At 41.5% G+C, this 17,746-nt stretch overlaps 1 protein-coding gene across 1 annotated transcript in view; it reads left to right on the top strand.

The window, feature by feature from the left end:
- Nucleotides 1-17,746, top strand: part of LOC124556627 (protein zyg-11 homolog B-like) — a 222,705-nt gene that overhangs the window by 75,395 nt on the left and 129,564 nt on the right. The window contains exon 2 of the mRNA XM_047130596.1: nucleotides 11,263-11,574. Coding sequence (XP_046986552.1) covers nucleotides 11,309-11,574 — 266 coding nt within the window. The 5' untranslated portion in view covers nucleotides 11,263-11,308. The remainder of the gene's footprint in view (nucleotides 1-11,262; nucleotides 11,575-17,746) is intronic.

Raw genomic sequence — 17,746 nt, 5'->3', positions numbered from 1 at the left:
TAATTTCTTTCAGAAAAATATGAAGCTTGATGAAAATTATGTTAAGTTTAAGTTCTAAAATACCACATAAATATCACCTCAAACTATTGGTATACCTGAGACAGAGCGCGCTTCCTAATAAGTTCCAAAATGCTGCACATAAAAACGGGGCACTTCCAGGGCTCTACCTCGGGTTTTGTCGGTGATAGGTAGGATCGAGTGTTTTGAATAGCCCTTGGACTAGCGACCATTTGTAAACCCAACAGAAGTGCAGTCTTATTGTCACTATCCTACAGTACAGGTTCAAAGTATGAGTATTTCACACTTCCTCCTGCTTAGGCAAATGAAGAAAATCAGTGGGTTCATTTTGCATTTGCTATGGTCTACGGTGGGCCTTAAGATTCGTATGGAGACACCATTAGTTCATGTGCAGTTCTTTAGAAAAAAACAAAAGGAACTGAGAAAGAGAGAGACTGACAGTTAGAAAAGGCAGCAGCAGTGGTGAAGAGAGAACAAAAGAGAGAGAAAAATAGATAGGTAGAGAGAGAGAGAGAGAGAGAGAGAGAGAGAGAGAGAGAGAGAGTAGCAGTAGCACTAGGACAGAACAAAGGAGAGACTATGGCTGTGAAACAGGAGATAGCGACAGTTAGAGAGATACTGAGAATAAGTTGGGCTGAATAAGTGAGTAAGAATGGATCGATATGAGCAACTTAAAGCACTGGATACCCCCAGTAGGAGTATTTTTCCACTGTACAATATTACTTTCATTTTGAGTTTTACTTTAGATGGCAGGAAATTGAACCCCCAGAAAAAATGCAAAGTTTTTTGCTGCCAAAACTGAAAAGGAGCAAGCACCATGGCACACTCGAACCACAGGCCACCAATGCAGCATGTGCAGGATACCCGTGGGCCGTTCAACAAGTGTTCAAAACAGCTCGATGACATGACATGACGGAATAGAACTGTCACACATGCAAATGAATAGAGGCGAAAGCACTTCAGTAAAAAAATTCTGACACTTTCTTTCTCAGCATTGTTGTTATGGAAAGAAAGCGCTTTACAAGACATGGCACACATCTGAATGAGGGGGCAAATCTTCAGTTAGCTTGAGGATTAGTGTTTCTGAGAAGTGTTTTAGGACTAAATATAAGAAGCATTGTGTGAAGTATTGACAATATCCATACTAAATATATAGCTATACAGGTATGGTTTAAAATAAACAAAAGTTAAACAAAGCGAACAGCAAATAATAAGCATCTTTGCTGTAATGACATATCACATTTCTTCTTTCTCTTGGCGAGGTTGTCTGTCACCTCTAGTGGCGTAATAGATGAAGAACGATGAATTGACAAGAGGGCTAATCCATTTAGTCTTCTCTGAAAGGACAAAACATAATTATCAACTTAATTGAACTGATAGAGCAGCATACATTGTTTATTTTTAGAACCTGTAAATATTAATAGATGATAATCTAACAAGTGTAATATGACTTAATGTCAGACTATAAACTTCAAAACTTGTCTGTCCTTTCGAATTTCGAAGGTATTTATTGATTCCCTTTAAAGTGGGGAATGACATATCTGCTGTGGCTGTAGTTACAGGATGTGTGACCAATATCTTCAGAAGGTTGTTGGTAATTGAATACATGGCTTCGCTGCATAATTGTAGTGCGTCCATTGCAGATGAAGGTCTGGAATCATCTGTCACAGATGTAATTCAGCAAGAATGTCTTCAACTTAACATTCCTTATCTTCAAAGTAGAATTCAATTAAGGCCTTGAACTCTCCTTGTTCTTCACTGTTTAAGAGTGCTTCACTTCTTGAAATTGTGAACAATTAAGAAAACCAAGACAGCACTTTCTTGTGTTCTGTAAACTTTAACTCTGTCATAAATCTACAAATGTAATAAATACCATCTGTTGGTAGTACTTTTCGGGATCACACATCAAGTAAATTGCTCTTTTCTTTTGGATCTTAATCACCCAGGGAACCAAGATTCAAATGTCTAGCTGTTACAAATTTCATTTGTTCTCTCTAAAACACACCCCAAAGTACTTTTACCATGAGATCTCATAATTTCCAGTTCTTCTGCAATGTCTTCATCTACCTTACTTTTATGGCTGCTCTCAAACACAATGTTGCTTTTTTGAAGTCATATTTCCACTCTTAAAGTGTTTTTCCCTAACAGGTCTGTCTTCTGGGGCATTGCTCTTATTTTCATAGAGTTGTTTACATTCAAGCACGCTCGTTACTCTATTTGTTTTTCAGTTGACACACACAACATCATTTCACCACTCTACTATGGTGCTACAGCTATTACATCACTTAAGTTGGCATCAGTCACAAACATAAGACGTCAACACGAAGAGCAGCAACATGTACCGATAACAAGTAGGGAGCTAAAGCTCAACTTGCCATCGACAACTTTCAAACATCATGCCTCTTCTCGCTGCAAACAAACTGTACAATCTAACAGCCATTGTAAGTGTGCAACAATCAAAATTTAATCTCAGATTCGTTACAACTAATAACTGCCACATTTCAACTTGATACTTTAAACCAAATTAAAAGAAAATGAACCTTCATGGCTCGGGAAGAGGGGGGGGGGGGGGGGATTGATTGGTTGGTTGATTGATTGATTGATTTGGGGTAGAGGACCAAACAGTGAGATCATCGGTCTCATCGGATTAGGGAAGACTGGGGAAGGAAGTCGGCCATGCCCTTTCAAAGGAACCATTCAGCATTTGCCTGAAGTGATTTAGGGAAATCACAGAAAACCTAAATCAAGATGGCCAGATGCAGGTTTGAACCACTGTCTTCCTGAATGTGAATTTAGTTTGCTAACCACTGCGCCATATCGCTCGATAGGGGGGGAGGGGGGCAGCATGGGGAAGTGGTGTTGGATTCCATTTGCCGTTGTCCCCCACATATGTGCCTCTGGGGGAAACTACTAGGAATGATCTGAGTGGATCATTCTTAACTGCAACTTCCCCTGTGCCAATAACTCAATCAACATAGTTTCTACTGTGCAGTGTGTTCAGAAAAGCTGCTTTCCCTGTAACATGTTTCGTGAGGATGGAGCATGCAAGTGTTCACGAGAAACGAAAACCCTAAGGGTCACCAGGTCCACAGAGTGCGCTGGGGCTGATTCATATGAAAAGTCCGCCAAAGGAGCCTATGTTGATGTGTGTGAAGGTCTCACCTGCGGCCCTTTATGCCATGCAGTAGATTTGAGACTGCGTAGGACCCCATGGGATGGCGTCTGGACTTACTTAGTGCAAGGGATGAAGTAAAGATAAAAGTTTACATACCTGGGTACAGGTACAGGCCTTGCTGGGACTGAGCATCCTTCAGGGTAATTAACACATGCTTGGTTAGTGTATGTCATTGGTTTATGTCTTGACCACAATAAAGGTCAAGTCCATAGCATGCTAATGCATTTGTCTGTTTTCATTGGGATTCCACAGTCAGTAAATTGGCGGAAGAGTTCTTGAAGATTGTGATCATGTTCACCTGACAGATGATGCCTCCAAAACATCATCAGAAATTGAGATCTCTTAGCATGTTGTCAATAAATCATTGGAAAATCTGTGCAGCATTGTGGAGTCCATAAAACATATAAGATTTTTATTTCAGTGTATTGGCATTTGGATCATGCCCATTCAGCCATCTCAATAATGGATAGATGATATGATATTGTATTGTCAGTTAATGACAATACAAATGTAGGGACAACACAACACCCAATCCTTGAGTGGAGAAAATCTTTGAACTGACTGAGAATTGAAACTGGCTCCCTTCGGTTAGCAGTCTGCCACACCCATATCTGCACAGGCGAGACAACGCCGCTTCTGTACATGGTTGGTGCAGATACCCAACGGGCCGACAATGGCTCGATAATAACAGTCGATGTACGGGAAGTAGAGTGTCCGAACCCACATAGAGACGAGCATGGGAAGAACACAGTGCTGGTGCTGACAGCTAACAGCTAAGCATCGTTAAAAATATTTGTGGCAAAAGCTTCTAAAAATTATAAAGACCACTTGTAGCTGCTAATCTTTGTTTATTGTGGAATCAAGATACAACCAGTTTCAGGATAAAGAATCATATTTTAAGGTTACATCTACAACACTATACATACGAATTAGAAACCATTAAGTGAAGAAACTGATAGTGCCTACTATGAAGGAGAGAAAAGTACTCACTTGGCTGGATTATACTAAGCTGTTAAATATGACCTCCCAACATTCTATAAGATACACATCCTGGCATCATCAAATGCAATGGATGTTGAAAGTCCCATCAATAATCATAGGTAAATATGAGTCAATACTGAGGGACATTCTTATTTGAATGTGAAAAATAGGGCAGATAAGTGGGAGAACACAAAACTGTGGCATTAAAATCTCGTAAATATAGTGCAGTAGCAACTTACCATTGTTGAATTCCTGATAGTATGTAGAAAAACACAATGGAAAAATACTGGATAGTGTACTTACTTTTTCAGTTTTTGTACAACTCTCAGTAATTAAAAATTAGAACTGATTAAAATATGAGTTACTAAATTTGGCTTTCGGTCCCAGGAGCAATTAGTTTAAATTAGATTAATGATTATGATTGGCAGGTATTAGGAAACTAGCTGTTATCCCAATTTACCTAGCAATCGTATTCATTAATTTCATTTAACGTAATTGTTCCTGGGACTGAAATCCAATTTTAATAACTCATATTTTACTCAGTTTTAATTTTTAATTAGTGGGATTTATAGAAAAAATGAAAAGTAAGCACACTATCCACAATTTTCCCATTGTGTTTAAAGTGTTAGTAATATTACCAGCGACAAACGAAACCTGTTGTTATTGTATAGTTTATCTTCAGTTGTCAATTTCATTTGAAAAACGACTCCCAACCTTCGAAATATAATGTATTGTGGTCTAATACAATCCTCATGCCCTCTGCCACATCTACTAGCACTCTTGCGTTAGGTATGGCCCCCTCGCCAGTGTCAGCTTCCGCTGCGACTTACTGGAAGCTCTGTCTGCACATGATGTTATCATTTCTTCATCGCAGCCAAGATAGCTGCTTTTCTAAGTACTGTCAGGAATTCAACACTGGTAAGTTTCTACCGCACTATATTTATGGGGTTCTAATGCCATAGTTTCGTGTTCTTCCACTTATCTGCCCTATTTTTCAGATCCAAATAAGAATGTCCCTCGCTGATGACCTGTAATTATGTAAGATTATTGATGGATCTTTCAACATCCATTGGATTTGATGATGCTAGGAAATGTACCTTATAGAATGCTGGGAAACTGTATTGGTTTCATTAGGCTGAATGTAATTCATCCAAGTGAGTTATTTTCTATCTCCTTCATAGTAGGCACTACTAGTTTTTTCACGTAACAACCTCAAATTCGTATGTACTTTATTGTAAATGTAACCTGAAGATTCGATTCGTTACTGCAGAACTGGTTGTGCCTTGATTCCACAATAAACAAGGATTAGCTGCTGCAAGTGGATTCTACAGGTTTTTAGGAGATTTACCAAAAAAAAAAATTAAACTAAATGTTTGTTAACTATGCGTATGATAGATAAAGCTCCACTTGCCAACATAGAAAACTTATAACAGCTAAACGCTCAGCACATCACATGACACGATACCCTAGGCGACGCCCGGCGTGCTTGAACTCCAAATAAGCACTGGGCCGCCCGGCCTTCTGCTGCCAATAGTTAAACACCTCTGCCAGTGGGTTGACCCATGGCAGGTTTCTGTACTATCCCACTGCACTACCTATGGCAGCCTGTCTCCCTCCGTTGTGATGTCTGCTGGCAGGGATACTAAATATCTCGTGCCCTGAAGAGATCACATAAAGCCAAAAATGACCAAGCTTGGGCCTTGACCTCTGGCGCAGAACTGGAGAAGCTTTGGAGAACCTGACAGTGGACCAACCACCAAAGGAGGCAATGGGGGGGGGGGGGGGGGGGGTCCTTGGCTGGCAGTCGAGGTGATGCCACCTCTGTCAGTGAGTGGGAGGTTTGGGGGGGGGGGGGGGGGGGGGAGAGGGAGAAGTGGAGGAAGAGGGTGGATCAAAATCCATGGGCTCCACATCAGCAGATGCAGATGCAGGCTTCACCAGGGGCCACTGCTGCAGGCTGTGGAAGGACATTGGAGCATAGGGAGGAGGTAGGGGGAAGCAGCCTCTTGCAAGTGGAAGCCCTCGTCCAGAACAGTTTCATGATCCAACCTGCCACACAGCAGACTGCAGCCATGATGTCCAAACAGGGCAAGGACATAGCTAATTTCCATGGCAGGTCAGCTTTTTCCTACCGACTTCCACCACACACAACTGCCAATCTTTGTGGCTCACCACAACAACTGGCAACCACCCTTCCCACTGGCTGAAGGACTGAGCTCAAACGGCAGCCCTAGGAGTAGAATGCAGCAATCCACGGTGCTCTGTGGGACACAATACAGGGTGTAGCAAATTCAGGAAGCCCCATGGATGGCATCCATGCAAATGTTCTGCCAGACTGCACCCACTGACTCGTGTCACCTGGTATGTAACCAAACAGCTTGACAACGCATTATCATGGAAAGCAGCAGACACAGACTTCTTTGCTTGGGTCTTAAATGTACACACAAAGTGCTCCCCCTCCGAGTTAGAAGCCAGTGAAACAAAGCAGTAGTCAGGTACTGGATACCATTGCAAATGCAAAAGTCCTCAAACTCCAGTGACAAATTGGTGACCGTTGTCAAGTACTAGTGTCCTGGGAGACCCTCAGTGCCAAAAATAATCAACAATGTTTGAACAACTATGGCAGTTGATGATGTGGTGGACAGCTTGACTATGTGTGGAAAATTGGACACTGCATTGACCACCGACAACCATGTGCTGCCCAAAAAGGGGCTGGTGAAATCAACAAGCACTTTGTCTCAAGGATACTCCAGGATCAGTCAATGAGAGAACTGCTGCAGCAGTGCAGCATGGTTCTGTGCATAAGCCCACTAGAAAACCCCAGATGTTCAGTGTTGCAATCAACTGCCAGTCAGTAGATGTGATGTCATTCCAATGCCTTCATTAAATCATACCACAGTGCTACTTGCGCAACAACTTGGGTGCACAAGGATGTAATGTGGGGAAATGACTACAGGACAGCATTGCTCCCCTGTGGCAAGCACGAGACACCTCCTGGACAACATTGAGCTGATTACATAAGAAGAAAAAGGATTGCCATGCCTGATCTGCACCCAAAGTGATGCCCTCTGGCCAACCCAGTTGGAAGACTGAAACGATTTTCCAGAAAAAGGGTCAGCAGCCATGGTGGTCACAACTTCACGTCCCACTAGCAGAAAGTCTAACAGGATTTGCCGTAAGGCACATCCAGTGTGAACACAAGAGCCTCCTGCCAATCAAACTGTGGATTTGATCCCACCAGTAACCATGATAACAGATTACCAATGACATGCTGAATAGTAGAGTGGTAACAAATGTCGTAACATTAGTTACTGAGAAAGAGAACACACTGCTGCAACCTGTGGGTGATCCCATATGGCAGCTTGGAACAAGTGCTAAATAAGGAAACCAATGGTTTGTCGTCAGTGATGAGGAGGAACCTCGCCCCCGTACAGGAAGACGTGGAACTTTTTAATCCCGAAAATAATAGTTATCACCTCCTTTTCTATTTGTCAATAATTACGCTGCACAGTGGAAAGCGTCTCTGATGCGTAAGCAATGGGCTGTTCTGTGACATCTGTGTTGCGATGGGACACAACAGCACCAGTGCCGTACTGGGACACATCACAGCTCAGGGTTAATTGTTTGCTTGGCATAAAGGAAGCCAGACAGGAGCAGATTACAAACACTGCTTGAGAGACTGAAAAGCCCTATGACAATCCGCAGACAAGAGAAATTTATTGCCCTTCTGGCGAAGCCAGTTAAGAGGCTGGCAGATGTGCATTTCTTGAGGAATGATCTGAGTGTATTTCATTGAAGGCCATTCTGCAGCAGGCATTGGGAAACAGATTGAAGGTTCCATAAATGTTCCTCTTGTCAAGAGCCTGTGACCCTTATGTTATCAGGGTCATTGGTGCAACAGGGAGTGTGCAGAATCAGATGCTCGCAGGCAAGTGCTCTACCAACTGAGAGACCACTTGCTCGTTAAAGGCAAAGATCCCGAGTTGGAGTCTCGGTCTGGCACACAGTTTTAATCTGCCAGGAAGTTTCATGGGAAACAAAGTCCTGATCCCGCCAGTTCTGCAACTCAGCCTTCACCTTGATGTGCATGGCAAACGGAATGGGTTGGGGATGACAAAATTTGGATACTACTGACAGCTTAAGAGAAACACATGCCTCTTTTTTCTGTTTGCCCAAAGTATTCTCAAACCCATTCTTATATTGCACGCAGACAGAGAATTGCCTCCACAAATGAATGTGCTGGTTACTATAGGACACAACCTGATGGTGTGGCTGTTACAACTTAAGGCATACCAAGAGCTTGTACATTTGTGAGTTAATTAGGCTGACCTTCATTCCCATATCTACCTGAAATTAGACCAGCTTCCCATCCACTACCAATGTCCGCAAAATGTGCCAGCACAACAGTGGTTTAAACACTGGGGCATCTGATGACTGACTGATGACTCATCAACTGTCACAAACAATTGCCAAATGACCCATCAACTGACATACCCCACATATGGCCCCTGCGTGTGGACAGTCATGACAAACATGCAACAAATGACAATCGGGGCAGGATCGCTGGCCCGCCCAACAAGTTGGAGAAGAATGATGCCAAGAACATGAAAAACCCTGCTGGTGGGAATTACGATTGCTGCAGGCAATGCTGCAACAGTGGCAACACACAGCAACTTGGGGGGAAATGAGGCCACCTGGGGTATCCCGTGGGGCACAACGGTCTGATTAACATGCACAACCAGTTGTGCCACCCGCCATTTATCAGAACGGATGTCCCTTGCCGTCGCAGTAAGCTCATGTGATTCTGCAATTTGGGCAACGTCAGCTAAAGAAGTTCGAACACCGTCTGTGCCCTAGTCTGAACCTCATGATCAGGAGCTAACGTGACAATCATGTCTTGAATTAGCGAGTCTACGAAAAGGTAGCACATTTGGAACACTAAAAATTACAGTTGCGCAAGAGGCCCTGCAAATTGGCAATCCAGTCCACAAACAACTCCACAGGACACTTGTTGTGTTGGTTAAACTGCCACTTCGACATCACCACATGAGTTTGATGTCCAAAACACTGCATAAGCAATTGACAAAGCTCATCAATCATCTGGATTGTCTGGGGGTAGATAGCATAATCACCGAAATGTGATGTATAGGTGGCAAAAACCTCACTTCCTGCAGTTATCACAGATACTTGGCAAAGGACAAAAAATCTGCAATGATTGGTAGTGTGCTCGAATCTATCCTTTTTGTAAGTAAGGAGATAAAACCAATATCAGTAACTACAGTGAGATTTCCCTGCTACCAGATACAAAATTTCATCAAAAGTATTACTGAAGAGACCTGAAGCACAAACAGAGAATCTAATTGGTGAACACTTGGTATGATTCAGGAAAGGCAGATCCCAATCAGAACATACCCACAGGGCATGCAGTGAGGTTGCTTGCTTCTCACAACTTCCAGATTTATATATAGGAAAATATCAGCAGTACTTCAAGATTGTAAGTAGGCCATACTATTGTTATATGAGAGTTTTCTGTAGAATGAATGTTACAGAATCTAAGAATACACGTGGATGATTGTTAGTTGAGTCATTGGCTTACAGCTGGACTGCAGTGTATAAAGGACAGTCAAAAAGTTGAAGGCAGTACAGTCCAGAATCAGTATTCCAGTCAGGCAAAATCTCCATCAGTTGTCGACCTTTCAAGGCCATTTTTAAGGGACCACGCCATACTCAAGACTAGAAGGTGGGTGCTTGAGTGTCTCCCACTTGAGATTGCATAACTTCTATGTTATGTCAGTGTACTCTCACTTGAGTTGGTGTAACTTCTGCGTTATGACATGTGCAGTATGGGAACATGCATTTTCATGAAGCAGCAGCGTCCCTTGTCACAGTAGCTTTTGTCACCTGCAACAATGCACTCAAGGAATGTGTTGCCTTCAATGTTGAAACACATCAGGTGCTTTGGGCAAGTGGCCATGGAAGAGGCTGATCTCCCAGAGTGACTGGCATCTCGTGTAGAATCATGACCAGCATGGAACGTGGCGTACCATACCACAACAGTGGTTTTTGACAAACATGCTGCCCCATATACATTCTTCATTCTCCGATGGATGTCTGCTGGTGTGTGCGCTTCAGCAGCCAAGAAAAGAATAACAGCATGTTGGTCCTGTTTGGATGCATTTGCTAACAATGTCACCATAGGTCATGTTTCTACATTTACCGAACGCACCCTTGCCCACATGTCAGTGCTTATATACCCAGATTGGAGTCACACTACGTTGCATATATGCTGCAACAAGCCCTCAGACTGAAACTTTTTGATTGCTCCTTGTAGTAAATGTGGAGCACTCTGCACAAAGAGGCAAAAATGGGCAAAAAGTTCATTTAAGAGGTCAGCACCACTTGCTCTCCTTCTCTAAATCAAAGTCTTCATGATCAGCATTTAATATCAGTTTAGTTTTGAGTTTCTGAGAAAAATAGGAATTGGAGGTTTCCATTTCCACTTGTGCAAACAAATGAATTGGGTAGGCTATTTTCAGTAAGATCATTAAGTTCTTAAATGAAAGTTAAAAGAAATGCAAGAATGTAGAGTTTTGTGGCAGTGCCGGTGGTATGGTGTACCTGTGGCCCATTGGCAGTCGTACTACTTGACAATGCCCAAGGAGTGTTTGGTCGAAAGCTCGTGGAATTTTAACCACTTGACTTGGCTTGGAGGCTGAGAACATATTATTGGATGTTAAAAAAAATTGGGAGTGTGTATTGATAAAAATATTTTAGGGAATTAAATACAATATCTAAAGTCTGTGAAACTGAAAGTGCATAAGATCTCCATTTGAGAAGACAAGGGAAAAACGTTTATTCAGTCGCCATGTTACTCTTTATTTTCAGAATTTTATGGAGCTTCTCTGATAACGTGTTGCACGTTACGGTGACTGAATTTATGCTACTATATGTTGACTCATTTAGTTCCTAAATTTTCTGTTTTTGTGGAGGGTAATTTAGAATCGAGGTAGCAACTAAGTTAAGCATACTTTATAAATATCACATGCAGTTGGGTTTATAAACATTACTAATAACTACTTCTTTTTCAGACTGCACGAAGAGTGGCAGGCTGTTGACTTCATCCATACAAACAGTATGTATGATTCACCGAGCTCCCTGCAAGATGTGTGCATTGATTTCATTTGTGAAAATTTGGAAGATTTGTGTGCCAGCCCAAGCACCACTAAGCCTCCATCATCAGGAACTGAAGCGACAAGTGGGAGCGAATGCTTGACTTTTGCAGATAATGATGTCTACTTTCATTCGGAACTGTCTGAGCAATTGCTGTGTACATTAAGTGAGAGAGGGAAACTCTCTGACAGTACTATATCGCTCTTTGATTCAAAGACAGCAAGATTAAGGTAATGGTTTATTTTGGCTGTTTATACTTACAATGTTATTGCAAGCCCTAGAGGCACAAAAATGATAACTTTTTAATTGAATCCTACAAGTTGACATAATAAATAGACAGTGTAATGGGTACTCAAACATTTGCATCAATATACAGTCTATCCCCCTCTGACAACATTGCAGACATGTATTCTTGCATGCAAATGATAAGAAAGGTGTCAAATGGCACACAGCAATAGATTGTACCGAGCATCTTGCATCCTTTGTTGCAATTAGGAAATAGTTCTTGTAGGCACTGGGGAATGAGTAAGATTCCACTTCATCATGTCCTATACGTGTTCAGTTGCTAAGGATCTGGTGGTCTTGCAGTTGTTGTACACTATGATGAGCACATTGTATTTTAGCAGCTGTCTGTGGATATGCATTGACTTGCTGAAAATGTGTATTACCTTCCTGTTGAAGAAACTGCAGTAGCACGTAGATAACAGACTGTGAAATGTAGTGAGCACTGGTTACTTTACCTTACAGAAACACCAAATGTGATTGCTAGTAGTAAATGATGGCTCCCTTCTGGGTGTTGTGAGTGAATACAGTCTGGAATAGGCAGCTCACCAGATCTACATCATACACGTGTACATCCATCATCCACAAACTAACAGAACCTGCTCTCATCACTGAAGACAGCAGAGTGCCATTCCACTCTCCAGTCAGTTCATTCATGACGTGACAGTAGCCATGCTCGGCAGTGCTGTGGTGTCAGTGGTAGCCTGTCCAGAGGCACATGTGATCTTATACTTGCTGCAAGCAGATGGTTCCCAATGGTCCAGGCTGACACAGCAGGTGCAATGTGTGCCTGGATTTCATCCTTGGATGATGTTCAGTTGGCCACTGCTGTTCCCACAATGCATAGATCATGACATGCATCTGTACTACTTGGACATCCAGAACTGCGTTTACAGCTGTGGGAATGTACCACAGGCCACTGTTGAAAGCAGTGATGAACTACTGGTATATTGTGCCCAAAAAGTTCAGCATTCTGTCGGTACATCCATCCAGCTTCCCACAGACCGTGTTCGAATGGCTGAAGCTGTTCAACAAGAGTACATACTCGGCAATTGGACATGGTTGTACCTTAGAATGAATGCTGCAAACACTGTTCACCTCTAAACTCAGCACAGTTACTGCCTGCAAAGTCAAAACAGAGGGCACACGGAGAGGCCTCCTGAGTGCCATCTGATAGCCGACGACCATGAAAAGTTAATCACTAACACTGCAACTCATCAGTATGCAATACTATAAACCTTGATATCACTGAACACTGTCCTTGAGGGTGTTGCATTTTCTTTTTCCAGCAGTATATGTTGAATAATTGTGATGGTAAGAACAATCATATAGTGATCACGTTAAAGAAAACTCTGATTTAGTCTTAAGTAGCATGTAATGCATTGGGAGTAAAAATGTTTAGAATGTGTGGATGATGATAAGAAATTCATGTATTACATTCGTATGACTACTGGGATGTTGATTTAACTCATAATGCATTCTCTTCTCTAACAATGCCTTTCATTGTCGAGAGTCTCAGATCTTGCTACATTTGAAAGATATGTAAGCCTGGGCTTGTTTTGTAGTGCCTTCCGCCGCCAGGGACAAAGCAGCTTATTTCATAAATTCACAGTTTAAACTCCTTTACTAAACCATGTATCACAGTAACTAAACTGCTTTGGGAATTTGAATCTTGAGTTTTACCCCTGCACCAAATTGTTCGCTCAAAATATGTTTGCTTACTAAAAACTGTTCCTTATGTAAATCATTAAAGATTTTGCATACCAGCATTGTCGTACATAACACTGAACAAGAAAGTTGATAACTGATCTTCAAACTCCTTCACTAAATGAAGCTGTGTAGTGAGTCAGTGGACTCATATTCTGTAGAAGTACAGGTTCTCTTAAATCATAACGTGAATGCTGATACGGTTCCTTTCATAAGGCTATGGATGACATCTTTGCCCATCCTTTTCCAAATCAGCTTGTTTTCTGTCTAAAATGAACTCATTGCTGACAACACATTGAACCTACATTCTTTTTTCAACTCCTTTGTTGCAAGAAATAGTAGATTTATCTTTTGTATGCAACATGTTTCACAATCTTAACCTTTAATGAGAGTCACGCAGATTTATAGTGTATAAAATATCACATCATCACACCACCTATTCAATTTTTTCACTGAAAGTAGCCATGTAACTTTGTAGTCTCTTCCTACAAAGTTAACAAGTTAGGTGACACATCAGTTAAGCCACTGGACACTCATTCTGGAGATCATTTTGAAAGAGTGCAGTTCAGATGCCTGTTCAGATCTCCAGATTATATCGTCAGTGGCTTCCTTAAATAATTTAAGGTGAATGTTGGGGTGATTTCTTCAAAATGGATGGAGCAGATCTCATTCTCTCTTAACGTGGCTTCCATCTCTAATGATCTCATTGTAAAAGTGACAGTAAACGTGTAATCCCTCCTACAAACATGAATGGAACTCCTCACTCTTGATTTCAGTTGTGGTAATCTAAATGAACAGATTTACAGCTACATACATAATCTACAAACCACCGTATGGTGCCTGCCTTAGGGTACATTGTATCAGTACCAGCTGTTCCCATTCCTGTTCCACTCGCAAATGGAGTGTGGAAATAATGGCTGTTTATACACTTCTGAATGAACCCTTATTTCTTTCATCTTACACAAAATGAACATTAGTGACAGTAGAACCAATCTGCAGTCAGCTGCAAATGCTGGTTCTTTAAATTTTCTCAATTATATTTTGTGATAAGAATGTTGTCTCCCTGTAGGGATTCCTATTTGAGTTCAAGAAGCATCTCTGTAATAGTCGTGTGTCAGTAAAACCTACCATTAACAAATCTAGCAGCACACTTCTGAATTGCTTTGACATCTTCCTTTAATCCGACCTGATGTGGAACCTAAACACTCAAGCAGTACTTGAGAATGGGTCGCACTAATGTTCTACACACTGTCTCCTTTATAGATGAGCTACACTTTCCTAGGATTCTTCCAATAAACTGAAACTGGCCAATCACCTTGCCTACTACTGGTCTTATGTGCTTTTTCCATCTCATATCATTTTGCAATATTATCCCTCAATGTTTGATCGACATTGCTGTGTCAAGTAACCCACCACTAATACTGTATTTAAACATTGCAAATGTATTTTCCCTGCTCATCAGCATTGCCTTAGGTTTTTCTACATTTAAAGCAAGCTGCCACTCATGACACTACAAATAAATCACATTTCCATCATCCTGTATCCTCCAAATCGCTCAACAATGACACTTTCCCTAACACTACATCATAATCAGTAGACAGCCACATATTGCTGCTCACACTATCCATCAGATCACTAATGTATTTACAGAACAAGAGCTGTCCCCTCACACTCCCTGGAGCACTCGTGACAATATCTTTGTCTCAGATGAACACTCGTCGTCCAGGCAATGTAACGGGTTGTATCACTTGAAGTCTCATATCTCGATGCCTATTTTGTATGCTTGGATCTTCATTAACAGGGAGTTGTGCAGCAGTCAAATGATGATATGTCTCTATGGTACTCTTGCATGAAACTGATTGAAACCAGAACATAGGCAGTGAGATGTGTCAGGATAACTGTTGATGAGAGTGTTGTTCACAAAAGCAAAGATTAGTGTTAGAGTCCTGATCTAACAAAAAGTTTTCTCCCTTTGTGCCCCACTCCCCCTCTTGAAAATAATTTTAATCTAATCAGTTACTTTACACTTTAAAATTTTGAAGAAAAGTGTTTATTGTTGAAATGAATTCTTCTACCAGAGTCCAGAAATGTTTTAAAATTTTCAGTTTAATTTAACACAAAAATTTAAGTCTTAGGAGTAGATGCCCCTTTCTCCAGTGAACATCAGATTCAGTATTTTCAGGTTCAGGACCTCACTTACACATCAATATTTCTTTAAGAAGTATGTTGTGAGTGAAAGCCAACAAAAATTACTGAAATTTGAATTTATTCCATTTTGTTGTGGGCATAAAGTACCCAACCATTGTTGGTACCCATTATTAAAAGTGCATTGATATTGCTAAGTGTGTACTAAAAGATATTTTCAGGTTCTGGACCCAACTTTAAAAAGTATGTTGTTAGAGTAAGTCAACAACATTTAATGAATTTCTTAATTTTTTTAGGGTGGACGTTAAGTATTCCTCCTCCCCCATACCACGGTAATGCGTGATGTGGAAAATGCGTTGGTGTTGCTAGGGTTAATGTCAGAAAATTTCAATATAAAAATGCTTCATATGTAAGTCATGGGTTTATGAGTGAGTAATTATATATATTTGACAGCTTACCTCATATATTTATTTTTTATCATTTCTGTCTTTGTGTGCACCCAGTGGTATATATTGTATATTAAATAGGACTGAAGTAATGGAGTAAGTGCCTGGTATTGTGTAGGATTCCTTGTGATCTAATGATATGTAATAGCTCAATATTGCATTGACACAAAAAGTGGATAGGAAAAGAGTTGACTCACAGTATTTTTGTAGTATTCACTGCATTCTGGTGTATTTGTTTGAGAATTTTGGACGAACAAGTCAGACAAATATGTATTTGAATTTCTCTAGAAATCCCATCAAATCAAAACTTGACAGTTCCTGCCCTTTGAATGAACGTGTTATACTGTCTATAATATACCATGAAGTTTTGTCTGCTGAAAAGTAGGAGGAGGTAACGAAAATTTTCTACAGTCTTTCATCCTTATCACCATTTCCTGCCTTAGGTAGGAAGATAAGCATTTCCTGTGAGGGAACATCCACACTACTAGACAGGTTGTCAGTCAACAAGTTGTTCAGCCTACACATATTGCTTGTAGTGTTAAGTAGTTTATTGACACCTAAAAGTAAAATACATTTTGCTGTCTAAAATTTGTACTAATCAGAGTCATGATCTCCATTAAACAACTGTCTCTTTTAGAACTAAGAAATCTTTTGATACTTATAAAAGATGCTGCAGTGTTAAAAAACAGGACTTATCACCATGAGGGCTAGAGAGACATACACATAAACAATACAGGCTATGATTATTTATGTTTAAAATACTACTAACTAGTAATGTACGGAAAATTCTAATTGAGAAGTACAAACTATTTAAGAATAGACAGACGACTCACCAAAAGGCAGGAGCACTGCATCATCGGCAGATACACAAGTGAAAGGTACAGAGCTTTGCTTTGCTAGCTTTCAGAATGAAAGTCCTTTCTCAGGCTGTAGGAGAAACGCACGCATGCACACCCTGTCTCCCTACATTGTGCTCAATTGACTGGCAGCCTGGCCACCCATGACAGATGTATCTGCAGCGATGATAACTCCTTCGCCAGTATGCTGGAGGCCTCACAAAGTCCTTCACAGTCAGGCAATACCCCCCCCCCCCCCCCCCCTCCCCAGACCTAATACACAAACGGATCTCCCATGTCATATCCCCACACACACCTAATTCTCACATTCATCCCAAGAACCAACCACAAAGAAGCACCCTCCTTGTCACCCAATAGCACCCAGGGCTGGAACAACTGAATAACGTCATTCATCAGGGCTTTGCCAGGGCCATGCCCTGAAATGAGGGACACCTACCCAAGATACTTCCATTCCCTCCCAAAGTGGTGTTCTGCCACTCGCCCAACTCCCACAACATCCTAGTTCATCCTTATTCCACTCCCACCCCCAATCCCCTGTCACAGAGGTCATACCCTTTCTGTAAAACCCAGATGCAAGACCTGCCCTACCCACCCATCCAGCACCTCCTACTCCAGACCCGTCACAGCCTTATCCTACCCCATCAGAGGCTAGGCCACCTGTGAAAGCAGCCATGTTATATACCAGCTCAGCTGTAACCACTGCACAGCATTTTGCATTGGTATGACAACCAACCAGCTGTCAACCAGAGGGAATGGCCACTGTCAAGCTGTTGCCGAAAACAAGATAGACCACCCAGTGACACAACATGCAGCAGAGCATTACGTGCAAGATTTCAGTTGCTGCTTCACAGCCCATGCCATCTGGATCCTCCCCACCACCACCAGCTTTATGCAATTTTGTCATTTGATGCCATGATGGAGACCGTGGCTGTTGTTTGAAGACAAATGTTGATGGTGTTAGGACA

The sequence above is a fragment of the Schistocerca americana genome, chromosome X (genome assembly GCF_021461395.2).
Source record: "Schistocerca americana isolate TAMUIC-IGC-003095 chromosome X, iqSchAmer2.1, whole genome shotgun sequence".
In the NCBI taxonomy this organism is placed as follows: Eukaryota; Metazoa; Arthropoda; class Insecta; order Orthoptera; family Acrididae; genus Schistocerca; species Schistocerca americana.
The sequence above is the reverse complement of the archived record's forward strand: the minus strand, read 5'-3'. Positions and strand labels throughout refer to the sequence as shown.